The 22,128-nt window shown below is 42.3% G+C and overlaps 1 protein-coding gene across 1 annotated transcript in view; it reads right to left on the bottom strand.

Annotated features, from left to right (window-relative positions):
- fibcd1b (fibrinogen C domain containing 1b) overlaps positions 1–21,737 on the bottom strand; it is a gene marked incomplete at both ends in the record, with an annotated part of 248,771 nt that extends 227,034 nt beyond the window's left edge. The window contains one exon of the mRNA XM_084046141.1: positions 21,663–21,737. Within this exon, the coding sequence (XP_083902267.1) occupies positions 21,663–21,737 (75 nt within the window). The remainder of the gene's footprint in view (positions 1–21,662) is intronic.
- Positions 21,738–22,128: the final 391 nt, after the last annotated feature.

Genomic DNA, 22,128 nt, shown 5'->3' with positions numbered 1-22,128 from the left:
TATTGAATAAAATTGCGTTTCAGATTCAAAATTGTTTTTATTTCTACTTTTTTTCCCCTCTTTGCCAAAAATAGACGATCTACAAGCTCTCAACGCCTCGCGCTGCGAGGCGTTGAGAGCTTGTAGATCGGCTATTTTCGGCTAATGTTCCCCTCAGAAAAGGAATTCTAGGGTTCAAGTGGTTAATGTAAAAAAATGAAATCCTATCACACAAAGATTTGGCGGACCCCCTATAGTAGCTCTGATGACCCCCTAGGGGTCCCGGACCCCCTGTTGAAGACCCCTGTTCTATTGGATTCTGCTGTATTTTGCTGTTGTGAAGCACTTTGTAATAATATCGAGGTGTGCCGAAGAGGGGTGAGTGTTTCACTGAACACGCTCCTCGTCTTCACCAGCTCATCATAGAAGGGACGGGGGAGGGGTTCACCAGGATTAGCATCCCAACTTCCTCCTTAGAAGCAAAAAAAAAAGTGCACTTTCTTCGAAGTTCTCATAATATGGGGGTCAAGGTTGGCTTTGGAGCTGGTATAGCCATTGTTCTTGTGTGTCCTCCACACGCACACACACATGGCAAACAACACGCCTCCTCGCGGAGAGAGAGAGATGTGCTTCATCAAGTCAATTAACATGGGTATTAACCTTGAGACACCTGATGGTGCCTTGCCCATAATGACGCTATTATGCTTCAACCGTTAGCTTAACGGAGTCATTAGTGGGTAAATATATGGGTTCCGTTTGCTGAGGGAAACGGCTCCATTTGGCTTGGCGGGGAACCAATAATGTGATTTGGGGAGAGAATACCAAGTCAGAGAGAGACAAAACTCAATCTTAGAGGCTTTGACAGTTTAACTCTAAAAGATAAATGGCTCCCCGGCACATATCAGCTGTGCAACAGATGGAGTTTTGCCAGGCCCCCCCCCAATCTAACCCTTAAAGACCTGGAACGCATCTGTGTCACTTCTTGATTTGAGCTAAAAAAAGCATTATTTTACACTTTGGCTATTCAAAAATAGTAGATATACAAGCTCATAGCGCTATGAGCTATGAGCTTGTAGATCTGCTATTTTTGAAAAATCGTCATATTGTTTTGCAGATCTTGAGATTTGAGTTACAAAAGCGAACATTTGTAACTCACATCTTTGCTTCTGGGGGATTCAACAGTTTTTTGGAAAAAAAAGTGGTTCTTTTTTCCATGTCAAGGACCCCCAAAATGACATGTATTTGGCCACGGACCCTCATCTAAAAATATATGTTCCAGGGACCCCCGGAAGCATAAATTCGAGTTAAAATGTTTCGCTTTAAAAACAATACAGTATATATTCAAAGATTTGCACACATTTTCACGATTTAAAAAAAATAGCAGATCTACAAGCTCATAGCACGGCACTCTGTGCTGCGCTATGAGCTTGTAGATCTGCTATTTTTGAATAGCCAAAGGGTAAAATAATGCTTTTTAGCTCAAATCAAAAAGTGACACAGACGCTTCTTCAGGTCTTACAGGGCTAATACTGACAACTGACTGAAAAGGCATTGTTTTAACAAGGTGCCAGACAGTCTGTCTACCTAGCGTTACACCATGGTGTCTCTTTAATTACACCATTCTTTCTCCATATAGTGCTATTATAACCAGAGGCTCAGCGATGCCAGAGTTTTGAGCCGATCACAATTTTGGAGAGCCTGGCCTAGACCACCGATTACCAATGTTTTAACGAGAATAAACAGGGGGGAAATGCATTTTAGGAATTTTATTATTTTAAACCACTTTTTCCATAATTGCAGATCTACACGCTCACAACGTAAAATGTTGTGCCTATAATGGCCAATAGTGTCCAAAAGGTTGAAAATGGTTAAAAAAAACTGGACACATTGGCTGCATAAACTGCCAAATAATGCCCGATATATGTATCTGCCAAACCGGTATCGGTCAGGCTCTGCTATGCCTTACCAGAGTCCCTCTAATTACACAGTTTGGGTCTCCAGATTGTGTTATAACCTCTATTCTGTAATCTACAATGTTCTCCTGCCACAGATCCTGTGGCCTGAGCAGATTGTCTGCTTGATTAAATTTCTACGTTTGTCATAAATTATTCACCGGTTTCTAAAGGCTAATTCATTTCCTTATTATGTAGTGTTCAGACTCAGCATTCCCACTCAGAGACATTTACGGATCACGGAAGTGACTGTACAACGTACGTGTGTGTGTGTGTGTGTGTGTGTGTGTGTGTGTGTGTGTGTGTGTGTGTGTGTGTGTGTGTGTGTGTGTGTGTGTGTGTGTGGTGATTTGATTTCAGTGCCAACATGCAAGAGTATTTGGTAAAGCTGGGCGATATAGACCAAATCAAATACGACGATATATGTTTGACCAAATACCTCATTATCAATATTGTGACAATAATATTGATAATAATATTATGGTGCATTTTTGTTTTACTTTGTCCACATTTTCCAAAAATATCCAGAAGGTTCCCAAGCGTTGGATCCCGGGCTCCCCCAGAGTTAGTGTTGAAATGTCCATGAGCAAGACACTGAACCCCTAATAGGCTCTATGCACTGCAGCCATATTGGAAATAAACTGGGTCTCTTCTTACTTCCTTCACAGGTGTTACCAATGATACTCATGAAGGGCTCTGTTCCATTCTGGTCAGGGTGCTGATATCGTGCATGTTGGCTCAGTAGAAACACTCCATTTTGGTTCCCACATGGCCCCTTATGGTGGGTGTCTAACTCTGAGAGTGTACAAATGGAACCAAATGGACCCGTAAGGGTCCATTTGGTTCCATTTGTACACTCTCAGAGTTATGGGGGTCCTTGAAAATAAGACAACCACTATGCCACACTAAATGGAACAGAGCCTTAATTACTATCATTGGTAACACCTGCGAAGGAAGTAAGGAAGGGGCCCGATTCATTACCAATATGGTTGCTGTGCACTATTGCTCTCGATGAGCAGGTTGGTGCCTTGCATTGTTTCCTTCGCCGTGAATGGGTGAATGTGAAACGCCTTGATAAAAGCACTATATAAATGCACCATAAACCATTTTTAAAAAAAAGCAATTTTGATAATTAAACCAAAAGATACTCTTGATGAAGGTCCAGAGGGGCCGAAACGTCATGTCAACGCTTGAATAAAATTGATATGGCTGATTTTCATTCATGTTTCTTCATGATTGGTTCATTCGTTACTGTCCAACGCACCTGCATCTGAACTAAGGCAGTGGTTCTCAACCAGCGGTCCGGGGACCACCAGTGGTCCTTGAGGCGGTTCCAGGTGGTCCCCAGCTAAATGATGGAAAATTGGTAACCAAATGGACCCTTATAGATCTTTAACTCTTGAGAGTGTAAAATGAAACCAAAAAGACCCTTACGGGTCCATTTTGGTTTTATTTTACACTCTAAAGAGTTACATTATTGTTAAACATCTGCATTACTTAAAGGTAGGGTAAGTGATTATTTTTGGTTAAAATATGTGTTAAATAGCTCTATATTCTGATAGTACTCATTGCTATAGAGTGTTTGTTTAGTAAAAGGAGTCTCCTTGTCTCTCCAGCTCTTTATTAAACAGAAAATACATTTTTGTTTCAGTTTCAGTTTCATTTCCATTTTTATCCAATCAGGATAGAGAACTCAATCAGGATATAGATTAAACAAGTGAAATTGGAAGTGATGACACTAAGAAATGAGCAGACAAAATTGGAACTGGAACACTATAAAAATGAAGCTTAAAATGGGTACTTTCTCCTGATTGGCTGAGATTTTGACACCTACCGGTAAATGTATTTTCTGTTTATTAAAGAGCTGGAGAGACGGGGAGACTCCTGTTACTGAACAAACACTCTATAGCAATGATTACTATCAGAATATAGTGCTTTAACCTTTTAACAAAATACTTTTTGTTTTAACCAAAAAATATCACTTACCCTACCTTTAATTAAAGAATGGTTAATTTGATCAACGTTTGCCTGTTATCTCTCCTATGGTACCAACATCAGTACAGCATGGAATTGTGGACAAAATCGTATTTGACGATAACAAAATATACAAGATTTTGTGGGTCTGAGAGGCTAAATCTCATCAAAAGGTGGTCCGTGGCTCAAATGCCGTATAAAGTAATGGACCTTGATATGAAAAAGGTTGAAAACCACTGAACTAAGGGGATGTGCGAACATTCCCTTTGCAATCAAGACAGAAGACAACATTCACGAAATATCACAAAATCACAATATTCAAATTCCCAAGACAAACGGCTAGTATCATACGTCGATAATATCGATATAATAACATCAATATGTTGCCCATACAGTCTATAGTACTGTCATGTGTGAGACCCTTGGGGCGAGACAAAGCACAGCTCTGTTTATACAGTGTCCCCCTTAATCCAGGTGTTAACCCTAATCTCACGTGTCTATTTGACCGGCCTCATTGAATGGCAGCTCCATTACGTGCAGATTGGGGATCGTCAAGGCGGGGGGACGCGGGAAATTGGACACTTCTGGGCTTTGCTAGATATGGAGATAGAGTTCAATCAGTCAGTGGAATGGAGGCTCTGCTTGTTGTCCATCAAAATGATTGAACCCGGTAAAGCTGTGCCACGCTCACTGTGTGACTGCTTCTCTTCTCTTCTCTCTACCTTCCACACTCCGACACTCCAACTCATTTTCCTGCCCACTCTTTTTCTTCCTCCATCTGTACTACTCTCATCATGTAGCAGCCTATACCTCTCTCTCTCTCTCTCTCTCTCTCTCTCTCTCTCTCTCTCTCTCTCTCTCTCTCTCTCTCTCTCTCTCTCTCTCTCTCTCTCTCTCTCTCTCTCTCTCTCTCTCTCTCTCTCTCTCTCTCTCTCTCTCTCTCTCTCTCTCTCTCTCTCTCTCTCTCTCTCTCTCTCTCTCTCTCTCTCTCTCTCTCTCTCTCTGTGACTGAAGCGTTTTGGATAAACATTTAGGACGGAATTGAATCTGAATAAATTCCGGGCGGCAGAAGGCATTACAGCACAAAAAAAAGTGACATATGCATACGACTCCTACATTACTTCACTCACTGGCTTGTTATCCTACTTTACTTTTTAGGATTTCCCTTACTTTCTGCAGCAGAGAGGCTGTTATTGAATGAATTATGCATGAGGCAACGGGGGGAGACCGTTCCTGATCCCGTATGGAGAGGGGGGATATTCCGTTTCAGCTCCACCCAGCTGACGGCTGCTCAGATGGTCATGGTGCCAACGACGAGATTTCTCGTCAAATTCTGCAAAAGGCGCAGCCTTGCCACCGATGAGAAAGACACGTTATTTTTTTGTTTTCAGTGGTCTTCCACCAGATGGCACTGTTATCTACCCTATGAATGATGCTTTCACTGCCTGATGACGACAGACCCCGAAATTGAAAAGAATAAAAGCTTGTTTACTTCCTGTGGGGAAATCGCTATATCTCATTCTTGTCGCTAATTCTCATCATTGTCACTTTTTCATTTGAGCTAAAAAGCATTATTTTACACTTTGGCTATTCAAAAATAGCAGATATACAAGCTCATAGCGCGGCACCGAGTGCCGCGCTATGAGCTTGTAGATCTGCTATTCTTGAAAAATCGTGAAAATATGTGCAATACTTTGAATATATATTGTTTAAAGCGAACATTTTTAACTCTATTTTTTGCTTCTGGGGGTCCCTGGAACAAAACATTTTGTGATGGGGTTAAGGCAAAAATAAGCCCAATTCAAATGGCCACAGCTGTGCAATGGATTACCGTGAGCGGACAATTGTTCCCCCCCTATACTACGAGAACCCCTTGTGTGTAATGAGGCGACTCTCCGAGAGGACGGGGGTCACTGAGAATATTCCATGATCTTTCAAAGGTACAGTAAAAAATGGCTCGTTTTCGCTGGCAGCATGTGGCACACTATTACACTATCACTCTGGCAGTTAAAGAGTTAAGTGTCTCGCTCAAGGACACTTCAAACACGCAGGCGGGGCCAGGACGCAAACCCGTGACCTTCTCATCATGACCAGACATATACCCACTCGGCTATGGCCCGCCACAAACTGAAATAAATGCACACAGACGTTCCTTACATTATCTCATGCTGGCAAGGAATATAAAAGCATTTAACGTAGATATATATGACACACTTGAAAAGGACCATAAAAGTAGTCTGTCACGTTTAGCTTATTGACTACAACTGACAGTATAAGTGATATTTTCTCTGGACACATTTTCTGGACCAAGCCACTTGATTCCATTAATTTCAGTACAGTATGAACATCTACTTGCAGAGACTTACTTTAACTCTTTAAGACCGGGAACGCATCTGTGTGTCATTTTTAGATTTCGTTGGGCTATTCAAGAATAGCAAATATACAAGCTCATAGCGCTATGAGCTTGTAGATCTGCTATTTTTGAAAAATCGTGAAAAGTTGTGCAAATATTTGTGTTTTTTTCTTTGTTTTGGCGTGTAACTCAAATATTTGCTTCTGGGGGTTCCTGGAACTAAATATTTTACAAATGTTCGCTTTAAAAAATATATTAGATTTTGCCACGAATTTTCATGATTTTTCAAAAATAGCAGACCTACAAGCTCGTAGCGCGGCACTCGGTGCCGCGCTATGAGCTTGTAGATCTGCTATTTTTGAATAGCCAAAGAAATCTAAAAATGACACACAGATGCGTTCCCGGTCTTAATGGGTTAAACAGGTAATCCAACACACTAAATATCATATGAGGGATCCCCGGTGGACAGCTTCGTAGACAGGAGTGACAACAACCAAACTAAGGTGTTTTTAATTTATATACAAATCATTAAATGGGCTGGCTCCATCCTACCTCTCCGCACTTGTGAAAAGCTATGTCCCAGCCAGGGCTTTAAGGTCTGCTGACACATTTTTGCTTGAGGTTCCAACCAAAAAAAATCAAAAAGACAAGGGGTGACCGCTCTTTCATGGCCACGGCCCCTCGACTCTGGAATAGCCTGCCCCTCCACATCCGACCCCCCCCCCCAATTGATCGGGGCAAAACTAAAAACACATCTTTTTTTCCCTTGCTTTTAATAGCATTTAATTGCATCTTTTGCTCTTAGCTTTCCTAATCGTGTTTTTTTTACGTTATTATTTAAAGTGTCTTCTTTTGATGCTCTGAAATGTTTTGTGAACTTGCACTGTCGTTTTTGCATTGATGTTTTTGAATCGCCTGTAGGCCTACAGCACTTTGGTTCAGCTTGCCTGTTTGTAAATGTGCTATATGAATAAAGTTTGACTTGATTTGATTTGAACCACCTTCAGCTCAGTATAGGCCCACCCTGGGCAAGACCTGGGATGTTGGTTGTCTAGGAAGTTGACAACCGGAAACGGTTGAATTTGGCGGAAGTACCGCCCAAGGAAATGACGTTGATGCTTTACAAATCTGTTAACATTCTCCGTGAATGAAACGAGTGTTGTGATTGGTCAAAAAATATAGTTTCCGGGGGAAACGGAAATCCTGTCCACTCGGACTTCCTAGACACTCGATGCTTTAGGTCGTGACCAGGCTCTTCTTTTCGCAGATGAGTGAGGCTGGGACCGAGGTTAGTATAGGCCAGACCAAGGAGCTGGTGGTGGAGTACTACTGGCGCAGCAAGACGATGCTCCCCAACTCCCATCACCATCTGAGCAGTAGCGTGCACAGACATTTTGAGGGGCAGGTGCTCAAGTAAATTATACTTTTTTTTGTTTACTTGGTCTGCTCTTTTTTCCCTCTACACCTATACCTCTTTGCCAAACATAGCCGATCTACAAGCCCACAACGCCTCGCAGCGCGAGGCGTTGTGGGCTTGTAGATCTGCTATTTTTGGCTAAAGTTCTCCTCAGAAAAGGGATGCTAGGTTTCGAGTGGTTATGGTAAAAGAAAAATCATATCACATAAAGATTTGGCGGACCCCTTGTAGTAACTCTGAGGACCCCCTTGGGGTCCCAGACCCCCTGTTGAAGACCCATGCTGTAAATTGAAAAAAACTTTTTTTTTATTTTTTTCAAAAGGGCACTTCTGGTCAAGAGGGCAAAGGGCAGGTGCTCTAGCGCCACCTAGAGTCTATCTGTGCACGTCCCTGCATCTGAGGGAAGGATCTACAAGTTGACCAGGGGTGTGTACACATGAGCAACAATCTGGACTGGACCGACAACACTAAGGCCCTCCTACAAGCAGTGGTTCTCAACCTTTTTCAGACTGGGACCCCCCCCAAAAGAATCATATTTGAACAACTTAGAATGCAGGAGTTGAGGCATTACATCGTGTTTGACTTGGTTCCACAGATACATATCGTGAAAATAACAGATCTACGGCTATTCCTCAGTATCTCCAAGGACCCCCTAGGGGTCCCGGACCCCCTGTTGAAGACCTCTGAGATAGCACATAGCTTCAGCTTCACATACCCGACACAAGACTGGGGGCGACTCTGTCAGTCCTTTGTGTTGTGTAGCCATCAAGCGATACAAAACGCACTCTTCTGTTCTGTTCTTTAGATTAATTACCCCATGCCTTCCCTGGCACATATGTGCTCATCGACTACTGGGATCCGATGTGCACTAAAGTATCATAGCAGATGCCTGCTTAGGTTAACTGCTGAACAATGCTTCACTGCGTTTACTGAATTTGCCGCACTTCATTTTATATTGCTCATTACATCCTCTGTTGATTGACTGCATTATCCATAGTCCCACTGTGTGGGCTGAGACTCACACTATACATCAGTCTCCTATCCGCTGCAGACAGTCTGTGCATATTCAGTGTTACAGTATATATCCATGCGTGGATGATAGTTCTATATGTTCATACTCTGCCACTCTGGTGATGGATTGTACATTATACTCATGCCTGTACTACTATGGTGTTTCATGCCTGCTGTGATGCTGCCAATGACACCTGAATTTCCCCACAGAGATCTATAAAAGGTCTGTCTTTATTTTATGGTTATAGGTTTTTTTCAAAGTGATGTTGTCACTGTATTCTAATGTGTTTTAAAACACAGAGATCAGCGTCCATGACTTGTTAACCATACACTCCATTGTATATGTTTAGCAAAACAACTGTACATGTTTAGCCAAACATAATTGTGTCAAATGTTTCACAAATAAACGCAATGAATCCATTTACATGTGGAATGGGTTACCTATACTGTACATGGCATGCATTCATTCCATCAGCTCTATTTATTCATTTTTACTTCCAAGTCCTCCATAAAGAGCTGGCTGAATGTCAGCTGGTAAAGTTTCAGTTGGTTGTCATGTATAATGGGAATCTAAAGTGTGTGGCAGTCAGTTAGTTTACACACACGCACGCACGCACGCACGCACACACACGCACACACGCACACACGTTTGTATTACTATACTTGTGAGGACATCAACACTTTAGGACAGCCATGTTGTGAATGCCATTTAAAAATAATAATTGCCATTTTAACCGTAAGCCTAAAGCCGAAAAACAGCAGATCTACAAGCCCACAACGCGTCGCACTGCGACGCGTTGTGAGCTTATAGATCAGCTATTTTTCGGTGCATGACACTGACGCGCAACTAAGTATAAATCATGTTGAACTCTAATTCCAATCCCTAAACCTAACCTCTAAAACACCTAAATATCTAATCGTGACCTGAATGTTTTTCTAATTGTAAACGTATCTCTAAAAAAAAATGTTTTAACTATAAAACAACCATTTGTCTTGTGAGGACCAGGAAAACGGTCCTCACAATGTAGATTTCTTCAAATTCGACTATACTTGGTCCTCGCAAGTATAGAAGTATATAATACAAACACACACACACACACACACACACACACACACACACACACACACACACACACACACACACACACACACACACACACACACACACACACACACACACACACACACACACACACACACACACACACACACACACACACACACAGGCTTTACTGCATTATCCTTTCTGACAGGTGTGTGCACATGGGAGAGTCTCTTTTCCCGGTGTTTCGCCCAGGGGGGCAGACAGGGTTTTGAGGTTATAGGTTTAGGCGTAGTTTTAGTGAAGTTAAACGTAAGGGTTTAGACGCAATCAAGGCGAAACACCAAAGAAAGAGGGAGTCCTGTGTGCACATATATTATGCATTCTATCAATAAAGATGTCCATCGATCAATACAACGAAGGAAAAGAAAATAAGCGGAGGAAGAGCGGTAAACAGACAGTGACATGCATTGATGCCAGTATGGTCGTTTAACAGCAACTCACTCAACACACTGATTAGGCGGATCATGACTGAAAGCAGCCATTGTCCACGATCATTCCCTTCAGCCTCACCGTGGACTGAGGCAGAGTGAGTCAGAGGCAGCGGTGGAAAGTAACTAAGTACATGTACTCAAGTACTGTACTTAACCCATTGAGACCTGAAGCCGATTCTACATAAATCTCATAAGTCTCCTAAATCTCAACAGTATTCGGAAAAACGTATGTTTCTATATCAGTGGTGTTCAATCTTTTTCATGTCAAGGACCCCCAAATATTAAATGTATTTGGCCGCGGACCCCCATCAAAATATCTTGTTCCAGGGACCCCCCAGAAGCAAATATTTGAGTTAAAAATGTTCGCTTTAAAAATATATATATTCAAAGATTTTCACACATTTTCACGATTTTTCAAAAATAGCAGATCTACAAGCTCGTAGCGCGGCACTCGGTGCCGCGCTATGAGCTTGTATATCTGCTATTTTTGAATAGCCCAAAGTGTAAAATAATGCTTTTTAGCTCAAATCTAAAAATGACACAGTTCCAGGTCTTAATGGGTTAAGTACAATTTTGAGGTATTGTTTACTTTACTGGAGTATTTCTAATTTGTAATACTTTTACATTTACTCCATTACATCTCAAAGGCAAATATTGTATTTTTTTAGTTAATTAACTTTAGTTTAGTTATTTTGTAGATTTAAAAATATCATTGCAAAACATACATTAACCACTTCAGCCCTAGACTTCGGCTATTTGAAAATAGCCGATCTACAAGCTTACAACGCGTCGCATCGCGAGCTTGTAGTTCTTGTAGATTTTCAAATGATTTTAAACATTTTGAAAACACGAAATGGAAGATTTCTGCACAATTACAACTTTTACTTGTGGTACTTCAAGTACATTCTGATGCCAATACTTCTGTACTTTTACTCAAGTAAATTCTGAAAACCAGACTGCATTGTAACTTTTACTTAAGTAAAACAAATGTGAGTACTTCTTCTTCCACCACCGGTCAGAGGCAGAGACAGCAGCAGTCATGGATACGCGATGTGAACGGAGGTGGAATCCATGCTGCTGATGATGTAAGTCTAACTCCATCGCCCTGCCTTCTGCCTTTCACCCCGGGCTCTTCAGATGTGAAACCTTGCCCATCAGGTCAACTTGCTGACGTATCCGTCAATACAGCCTGTAGGAGGTATAGAGGGAGGTAGGGCTGTAACCTTGGCCTGGCCTGGCTGCACCATACCTTCTGCCACTCTGCTCTCTGCTTGGCTTCTTCTTCTTCTCGATCCAGTCAATAGTTACACAAGACGCAAGCTATAAGGCAGTGGTTCTCAAACTTTTTCATGTCAAGGACCCCCACATAGACACTTATTAGCCCGCGGACCCCCATTTCAAAAGATATGCCAGGGTCCCCCATAAGAGAAGATTTTTGTACGGCTCTAGCAGTGATTCTCAACAATTTTAATTTCAATGACCCCCAGTTTGACATGCATTAGGGCTACGGACCCCCATTTAACGGCATTTCTATCACTTGGACCGCAATTTATATTGTAACATCTATGTCAATTTAACTCTGAGAGTGTACAAATGGAACCAAATGGACCCGTTAGGGTCCATTTGGTTCCATTTGTACACTGTGTCCATTTGGTGCCTAATATATCATTTAGCTGGGGACCCCCTGGAACTCCCTCAAGGACCCCTGGGGGTCCGCGGACCCCACTTTGAGAGCCAATGCTATAAGGTACACAAGTTGGTTTTGTTTATATTATTGTGCTGGGGATAACATGTGGTTTCTTTGAAAGAAAAGACAACCCTGAACTGTCATTGAATAATATTGATTATGGAACTTTGTGTGTTCTTTTTTGATCTAATGCTTTAGTTTTTACTGCATTCATTCCCTCAGTCTAACCCTCAGCAATGTGTTACCCACACATGTGCATACAGGAACACATGTTCCTGTATGCACATGCAAACACGTGCGTACACGTGCACGCACGCACGCACGATCATCCAAAATCTTACACACACATTTACGCCATGGAACGACAATGGAAAGACGCTCTTGAGCTTTTTTGCGTTTATGCCTTTGACTACTTTGTGTGCAAATGTCCTTTAATGCATAATAATATGATCTGTCTATAAAAATAAAATAATAAATCAGTCAATCAATCAATACATCAAACAAAGAAACCAACCAACCACATGTGTGGACGCTAAGAATGCTCACGCATACGCGCACACACACACACACACACACACACACACACACACACACACACACACACACACACACACACACACACACACACACACACACACACACACACACACACACACACACACACACACACACACACACACACACACAGAGAGAAAGAGAGAGAGAACGAACAACCATCCCAGGAGCCAGCAGGCAGTTAGATACCATTAGGTTAATTTAAAACAGTTCTTTGGGATAGCAGTGAGGCAATGGTAATATGCTTTGGGGCGTCTGTGCCTTGCAGCCAGTCCAAGTGAGACTAACTAACAGAGAAAGCAGAAGCATAAGCATGTTCCTGGGAGTTTTCCAAGAGTCTGTGGGTTGTTTTTCTTTGTTGGAGGTGTTTGGGATTAAAACATTGAGCAATCAGAGGATGTTTTATGGCTGCGACTAACGAACAATCAACCAAACACATGAATCTAGACCAGTGGTTCTCAAACTTTTTCATGTCAAGGACCCCCAAATTGACACTTATTACCCCGTGGACCCCCATTTGAAAAGATAAGCCAGGGACCCCAATAAGAGAAGGTTTTTACGGCTCTCTAGCAGTGATTCTCAACCATTTTAATTTCAAGGACCCCCGGTTTGACATGCAATAGGCTACGGACCCCCATTTAATGGCATTTATATCTCTGGGACCCCATTTCATATTGTAAAATCAATGTTAATTTAACTCGGAGAGTGTACAAATGGAACCAAATGGACCCGTTAGGGTCCATTTGGTTCCATTTGTACACTCTCAGAGTTACAGACCCATAAGGGTCCCTTTGGTTCCTGTCCATCATTTAGCTGGGGACCCCCTGGAACCCCCTCAAGTACCCCTGGGGGTCCCCGGACCCCACTTTGAGAACCAATGACCTAGACAACGTCCCTATTATGGAGTGAATATTTGCACAAAAATAGCTACAAGCTCACAACGCATCACGATGTGTCACAACACAAAGCTTGTAGATCAGCAATGTTTGGCAAAGACATTTCGTATAGAGGGAACTACAGACCCCTGGGGGACCCCAGCCAACTGTATACAGTAGTGTTGAAGTGATTAGTCAGTTGATTATTTTTCTAGGTCTATAAAAATGTAGACCATATAGACCATAAAATGACGGGTGTTCTGTATGTAGTACAAAATGATGGTACAGTAACTACTACTACTACAACAAAAAGTAATCTTGAAATTGCTTAATATTTGCTTAAAAGGATAGCAAATAATTACTTATTTTCTATCAATTAACACACCCCATGTGTGCATTCCTAAGCCAATAATTTGATGACCGGCAGACTCTCTGTTGGGAGACTTGCAGAGTCTCCATTGAGTGTCCTATAGACTCAAATCATTGGCTTAGGAATGCGACAAAATGTTTTTTTTTGGGGGGTGAACTATTCCTTTAATATTTACTACAGGGCACCCTGGTGCATCAGTGTGTAAGAGCACGTACCACATAAATAGGGCTATAGTTCTGCTCCCACCTGAACCGTTCAAATGTGACCCCAGGCTGTGTGTTGCATGTCATTCAGACAATCTTCACAGTTAAGAGGTTCTCTGAAAAGTTTTCCCAGTAGCTGGGATGCCTTTCTCTCTTACATCAACTCTCTAACTGCAACTGATGCCTGTCTGAATTAATGCCTTTTTTTGTCTTACATCAACTCGTTCTCTTTCATCAACTTTTTCTCTTACATCAACTCTCTAAGTGCAATTGATACCTGTCCGGATTAATACCCTTTTCATGTGTACACTACATAAGCCTTCTAGTGGGTAGTGCTTTCTGCAAAATATTAAAATAAGAAACTATATGGCCTGTTATCTCATGAAATGCAGTACTCCTAGTCATTTTTCAATTCCACCCCTTTTAACGAGTGGATACGGTTTGTGTTTTTCACTGTTCTGTGTCATTTTTTCTTAATTAAAAGAAGAAACGGACCAAATATATAATCTACTATACTGTGAAAGATAGAGCAGAGAACACAAAGGCCAAGATGACAACTTCCACTCTGTTGTTACCAGCTATAGAAACCCTCGCTGCAATGCTTGCATCGCGTTCCGATTTACAGCAAATTTGATTTTTTTCAAAACACTTTTGTTTTGCTTAGTTTTTTTTACCCTTTTAATTGTCAAATGTTTAAGCATGTTCTACTCATGTATACTTTACTTTCCTTGAAAAACACTTTTCTAAATATTACATTATTTACATTTTGGACAAAATAGCCAATTTTTCATCGAGGTGCCCAGATGTCCCTAGTGCCCAGCTATCCTTTTCCCATTCTTACAGGTTGCTTCCTTTCATTCGCTGTGAAAAATAAAACCTCATTTCGGATGAATGAATTCTGCGTGCCGTGTATGTCATTGTGACACAAACAGCACTTCGAAGAAATACATTTTCATTTACAAAATATATATATATATATATATATATATATATATTGCTCCGCCCGGGTGTGTAAGGACCACTCTGTTCCTCTCCCTGGCCTCTGTTTGAGTGAACTTCACTATAATGACTAACAAAATCTTTTTTATTCTTTGTGCTCGCCTTTTTTCCTTCCCACTCGGCGTCTATCTCTCCCAGCCTCCTCCTCGACACACCAGACAATGTAAACGTCCCCCCAAACAGAATGACAAAAGGGAGGGAAGATAGCGAGCGAGAGGGGGTCAGATAACAAAGGCAGATAAAGGCAGAACAAGGCCAAAGGCACTGGGGACACTCTGAGCTGTTTCGTTTATAACCTTCCCACTAGTCTTAAAGCCCGCGGCTTTGTTACAAACGCAGCAACACGGCCTCGATCGGCAAGTGTAAAGTAAGACTCCCAAATCCGACACAATAAAACGGCCCATTCAACTGGGAGGTGACTACTGACTCACTTTTTTTCTATGCAAAAAGAAGTGCACTTCACTTACATAACGAGTTCACCGTGATGGTTCATTACTACTCTCTGATACCACCAACACACTCGCTCTCTCCACTCACGCGTTGGCCGCTCACACCTTCCATTCCAGCTGGGTAGAGAGAAGGCCTACACACTCCTGTTAACCGCAGGCTTTTGATCGTACAATTCGAAACACAACTCGGGGCATTGTTGTTAAACGCACACCATCATACGTACTGTATTATGCAAACAAACTGCCCTGTTTATGCCTGTTTATACTGTGAATGCAAACACATGATTTGCATACATTTGTTTTATGCTGAGTCTGACCAGCGCAGCTTAACCAGTGCAGCATTAAACCGCATGAACCCTATAGCGTCACGAATATTCGGTGAAAATGGCAGATCTAAAAGCTCACAACGCAGCGTCACGTTGCGGCTAGGTTTGGGATCCGGAACCGGACGAATCGGATCAAACATTGAGGAATTTGAGGAATTCCATCACATTTGGAACCGGTTTCTGGAACCGGTTTTATCACAGAGTTTGGTATGGTGGACTTCTGCTATACAATTACAATGCTGGTGGTTCTAAAACGCTTTAAATTCAAAGACCACGGATTCCATTTGGTTCCATGTGTACATTCTCAGAGTTTCAGACCTGTAAAGGTCCATTTGGAAACCCCATCGTTAAAGGGAACCGTTAAGGAATCGGACAGTTAAGAGAGAATCGTTAAGGAACTGGAATGATTGAAAATCAATAAAGGGCAATTAATTGATTATAGATTAATTGCTAACATCCCTAAACTGGAATCGTTAAAATCCTAAGGGATCCCAACCGTATAGTTGCGACGCGTTGTGAGCTTGTATATCAGCAGTTTTTTGTCGAGGATATTTAGTTTCTATACACAGAAGAGATGCGCGGATCGCGGTTTTAGCCGCGGTTGCCGCAGTTAACCACAGTTTGGGTGGATTTGGGTCAATAAAATATAATAATGAATTAATATTGGATAAACCGCGGGTGAAGAAATGTGGGAATTACATTAATAAATCAATCTATAGGCCTACTATAGCTTTTAAAAAGCACAAAATCTCGCCGTGTGTCCGTGTGTACTATTTTCAAAAAGTCGCTTGTGAAATAGGATGGTATAATTAACCACGGTCGGATGGCGGGTGGATAATGAACATGTATATGCGGATTCGGTTGACGATAAACCCTATCCGTGCATCTCTAATACAAAGGGCCTAGTATAGAGCTTTGGGGGACTCCGGCCAACAACGTTTATAGGGTTTTCAGTGGCTTAAACACATGGCTTTGATCCTACAACGGAACAATCAGGCATTGTGTCGACAAACAAAAGAAATCATACGCATTTGCATATAAAAGCGTGTTTATGCACGTTTAAACTGTATATGAACACACGTTTGCAATTGCAAACACGTTTGGACATAGTTCTTTTTTTACAGTACTTAACAGCGACGGCATTAACGGACTAATTCGTCAACTTGTCACACAGAAAGTGACGGGGAACGAATTTGCATTCGCGTTCAAGGAGAACATTATCGAGACGGGGGAAAGAAAATGAAAGAAATGAGGCTTTAATATTCATAAATTGGCACGAGTCCATATTTTTTGAAAGGCAAAGTGGAAGGTGAATAAGCTCCCGCTGTTCATAAAGGACGGCATCAAACCAAAATCAATGACTCTGAAGGATTGCTTTCCCTCGATAAATTTAATAAGCTGCCTCCACCCTTTTCCTCCCCATCCCTCCTCCTCCTGAACACATGTGACCACGGTGCGTGTGTGTGTGTGTGTGTGTGTGTGTGTGTGTGTGTGTGTGTGTGTGTGTGTGTGTGTGTGTGTGTGTGTGTGTGTGTGTGTGTGTGTGTGTGTGCGTTCGTGCGTGCGTGCGTGCGTGTGTGCGTGCGTGGCACATATTCTCTGCATGATTGTCTCTCCCTCTGTTGCAACACACAATGTACGCCACCATCCACCCTCATCATTTGTACTTGAAAAGTACGAAATGCTGGCAAAGTAAACCCTGCAGGTAAACCCTGATGGTCGATTTATACTTCGAAAATTACACGGTGTGACGTGTTGTGTGAGCTTGTAGATCGGCTATTTTCGACTCGCAAAACACCATCGTACCGCCATCGACGGTGGTACAAAACCAGTGGTGCCATGTAAATAAGTACATGTACAAGCCGATCTACAAGCTCACACATAGCTCACAAATAGCCGATCTACAAGCTCACAACGCGTCGCATCGCGAGACGCGTTGTTAGTTTGTAGATCTGCTATTTTCAAAAGATTTGCATACATTTTATACATTTGAAAACTTTTGAAATGGGACATTCTGCATAATGACTACTTGAAATTTTGGTACTTAAAGTATATTGTGATGCCAATACTTTTACTTTTACTTGAATACCAGACTTTTACTTGTATTTCTACATTGCTGTATTGGTACTTTTACATGAGTACTTTTTTGCACCACTGTGTAACAAATCAGAGACAGGAGAGAGTGAAGCTGAGGTTGTTAGAAGCGTATCTGCTGCCATGGCAGAGCCACCCACTGGGAAATCACAGGCCCAGTGAACCAGGAAGAGCTGTGCAGCGCTGTGATCCGCTCCACGTGTTGTGGCCTCCCCGCTATACCTCCGGCCAGCTCAGCAAGTTCATTAGTCGGACAAGGTTACCGAGAGAGAGAGAGAGAGCCATCCAGACAGCTCAAAACCACACCACAGCACACCACAGCACACATATAGAGGTAATAGACCCTCTCTCAGTGGTGGAAAAAGTACTAGTAAATGTTTTAATTAAGTACAAATCTGGAATTCAAAATTGACTTGAAGTACCAAAAGTAAAAGTACTAAAATGTTTGAAACTCTCTTGAAAAGATCTACAAGCGACGCGTTGTGAGCTTGTAGATCGGCTATTTTCAAATAGCCTATGTATAAATTAGGGCTATAAGTGGTTAATGTATGTTTTATAATGTCATATATTTATATCTGCAAAGTAACTAGTAACTAAAGATTTCAAATAATTGTAGTGGAGTAAAAGTACAATATTTGTCTCTTGAGATGTAGTGGAGTAGAAGTAAAAGTATAGACAATTGGAAATACTCCGGTAAAGTAAAAGTACCTACAAATTTTACTTGAGTAGATGTACTTAGTTACTTTACACCAATCTCTATGCTGCTATCAAAACAACACTTTCACGTATCCAGAATGCCTCCTATACCAGTAGTTCTCAAACTTTTTTTCATGCCAAGGACCCCACATTAATACAAATTTGGACCCCCATCTGAAAATATTTTGTGCCAGGGACCCGCCATACAAGATTTGTGTTGTTCAAAGATGTTCCAGAATCCCCCCCCCCCCCTAGATCTACAAGCTCACAACGCATCACATCGTAACTAATCTCTCAAGACAGATTCAGAGCTCCACAGCTGAATCTGTCGGGAGCTCCTGTTACAACATGTATAGTTAGGAATGTTAGTTATGTAAACAAAGACACGTGGACCGGACGTGGAAGGCTGAGGGCGGACCTAACGGCCAACATCCTGTTATCCACATTCTATTGGGAGGTCCCCCCGAGAGTCAAATTCAAAGGAAGAAAACAGCAGAGGGTGCTGTTTTTTTTCTTTTGTTTGACTATGTTTTGAACACGTTATGAGCTTGTAGATCAGCTATTTTCAAGTAGCCGATGTACAGGGTATTGGCTTAAATTGGTTAGAGATTCATTTTGATGCTATATATTAACTCATTTTACTGAGGACCCCCTGGAACCCCCTGAAGGACCACTGGGGGTCCCCGGAACCCACTTTGAGAAACCACTATCTATATGCTGGTTAGTATGTCAGTACAATGCAATGTATTCTGCTCATGGCCATGCATGCACAGTCCATTCAGCTCTCTGGAAACTTCAGAGCTCTCAGCTCTGCCATCGATTACCATCAGACACAGACCGGGTATAGCCTGAACTAAATGACTTCCCAGATACTCTGTCTTTATTCTGTCTCGCTCTCTTTGTGTGTGTGTGTGTGTGTGTGTGTGTGTGTGTGTGTGTGTGTGTGTGTGTGTGTGTGTGTGTGTGTGTGTGTGTGTGTGTGTGTTTGTGAGTTGTATTACTATACTTGCGAGGACCAAATGCCCCCATCCCCCCCCTAAGTATAGTATAATTTGAGAAGTAGATTTTGTGGAGAAAAAAATATCCTGGTTCTTACCAAGAGAAATGGTCGTTATAAAATTTCCCTGATGTTCTCACAAGTATAGTAATACAAAAGTATGTGTGTGTGTGTGTGTGTGTGTGTGTGTGTGTGCGTGCGTGCGTGCGTGCGTGCGTGCGTGCGTGCGTGCGTGCGTGCGTGCGTGCGTGCGTGCGTGCGTGCGTGCGTGCGTGCGTGTGTGTGTGCGTGTGTGGCATGAAATGCATTGATTATGTTAGGACCTTATAATGTCCCCACGTGAAACAATGTCATTCAAAGTATGACATTTAGATCAGCATTAGAGTTATGATTGTTATAGTACATAGTAGTGTTATTGTATAGTGTTATAGTAGTGTTGTTTTGACACATTCAGCTGGTAATCTTTTGCAATATCTAGGCCAATATATATACTGTACATATGTTTTTGTACAAAGAAGGAAGCTCCTGTGCCAGTGCAAGATAATAGTGTATGTGTGCGATCATGTACACACACGGGTGTGTGCCTGCAGCCATTGATGCAGAAGCACAGCAACAAACACAGCATGCAAACCATTGACTTCAGATCAAAAAGCAGCCTACAGTATGTTTTCCTCGGATGGATGTATAGAAACAACTTAATCTGCATCACACATCATCAGTGGGTTGAGATTTAAATCTCTGCAGACATCAATCCTTCAACATGTTCCCACACAGCAGCAGGTTCTCTAGCGCTCCCCGATTAAAATGTGCACTCGTGCGTGCACACGCACACGCACACACACACACACACACACACACACACACACACACACACACACACACACACACACACACACACACCCCTGACCTTGCCAGCACATTAACTAGTCCCACCAAGTGATTTCGTCCATGCTACTACAACAACAACGCAGCCCACTCATGTGAGGAGCAGCAGACGTAACCACTAAAAGATTGTCAGTGTTCCTCGTAATTAAAGAATGTCACATCTTGTGTCTCGGCTATTTAAATAATCCAAGAGGAGTATAGCCTGGCTAGACTACAAATGGAAATGCAACAAAAAACAGGCTGTGTGGAAAGCAACCGTCACAGACGCTCAAGCCAACACAGTCACCACCACCATCACACTCACTGTAATCCTCCTCAGTGCGTCCTTATCACAGAAACACATCGCTTGCCAACATGATAAACACAGTCTATCGCCTATAATAAGATTGCATGGAACAACAACATCGCCAGGGGATCCGTGTGAACTGCTGCTGGGTTTGGAGACGACGTGATGAATATGATCACAGAAACATGAAGTAGCCTAGATATACCAGGGGGCCAGTGGAGACGTTAGGATGAATATGATGACAGAAACAAAGAAGTATATTAGATACGGGGGGGCCAGTAGACGTTATTATGACAGAAAGTAGACGTTATTATGACAGAAACATGGAGTGGATACCAGTGGCCAGTGGAGACGTTATTATGACAGAATCATGGAGTATAGCTGCTGGAACTGTTGCCCCTGCGACCCGACTCCGGATAAGCGGTTGACGATGGATGGATGGGTGGATGGAGTAGCTAGATACCGGGGCCAGTGGAGACAGACGGGGGAAAGCACCACCGCATGTACTGTTTCCCACCGTGTGCAGCAGAGAACATCTCTCCAGCAGAGAGCTCTTGCTCTTTACGCGGCGTGGTAACACTGTGCAGAGCCAGAGAACACTATGCAGAGAACACTGTGCAGAGAACATCTCTCCAGCAGAGAGCTCTGCTCTTTTACGCGGCGTGGTAACACTGCACCAAGCGTGCATAAACCCCACTAACAGCCCATAGACCAATGATTGATTCATCTCCCTTTCATGAATTTCAAGGACCCCTCATCATGTTTGATATGCAACATTAGCCCTCCGACCCCCCCCCCATTCGATACTCATGTTTAATATGCACTGTATAACATCCTCCGAGAGTGTGCAAAATGGTTCCATTTAGCACACTCTTGGAGTTACACAGACCGTGCGTAATGGTCCATTTCCATTTGGACCCCTCGGTGGTCCCCGGAGCCGAGGTTGAGAACCACTCCAGTGCCCATACATACAGTATACATACAGACAGTCAGTTAGTAGCCCGTTACGTTCACATACCTGGTTTTTATGCCGAGATCCATCTTCTAGTTCTGAATTGGTGTTCATGACTGATCCCCATTGGTCATTGATCATTCTCCGGAGAATCTGCTCAGCTTCTCACCCAGCCTGTTGTTCCAGGCGGTGGAAGAAACTGAATAAACCACTCTCTTTTTCTGTCTTCTTTTCTTTAAGTCTCCTTTTTTCCCTTGTATTTTTATTCCATATAATAGGCGAGTATCCCGTTTACCTCCGATAGCCTACTGCACCTTCAATTGCCTCACAGACGCATAGAGATATGCACTTGTATTAGAAAGATGTTCACTCAAATCCAGAGGAAAAAAACACCTATTTTGTGTTCCAGGCGGTGGGAGAAAAAATAAACCACTCTTTGTCTTCTTTCTTTTTTCTTCTTTATTCAAGTCTCCTTTCCTTGCATTTTTATTCCATATGTAGGCGAGTATCCCGTTTACTGAATGAAAGCAGA

Source organism: Gymnoscopelus microlampas (genome assembly GCF_963454915.1).
Source record: "Gymnoscopelus microlampas genome assembly, chromosome: 21".
NCBI classification, from domain to species: Eukaryota; Metazoa; Chordata; class Actinopteri; order Myctophiformes; family Myctophidae; genus Gymnoscopelus; species Gymnoscopelus microlampas.
This window is presented reverse-complemented; position numbering and strand designations above follow the sequence as displayed.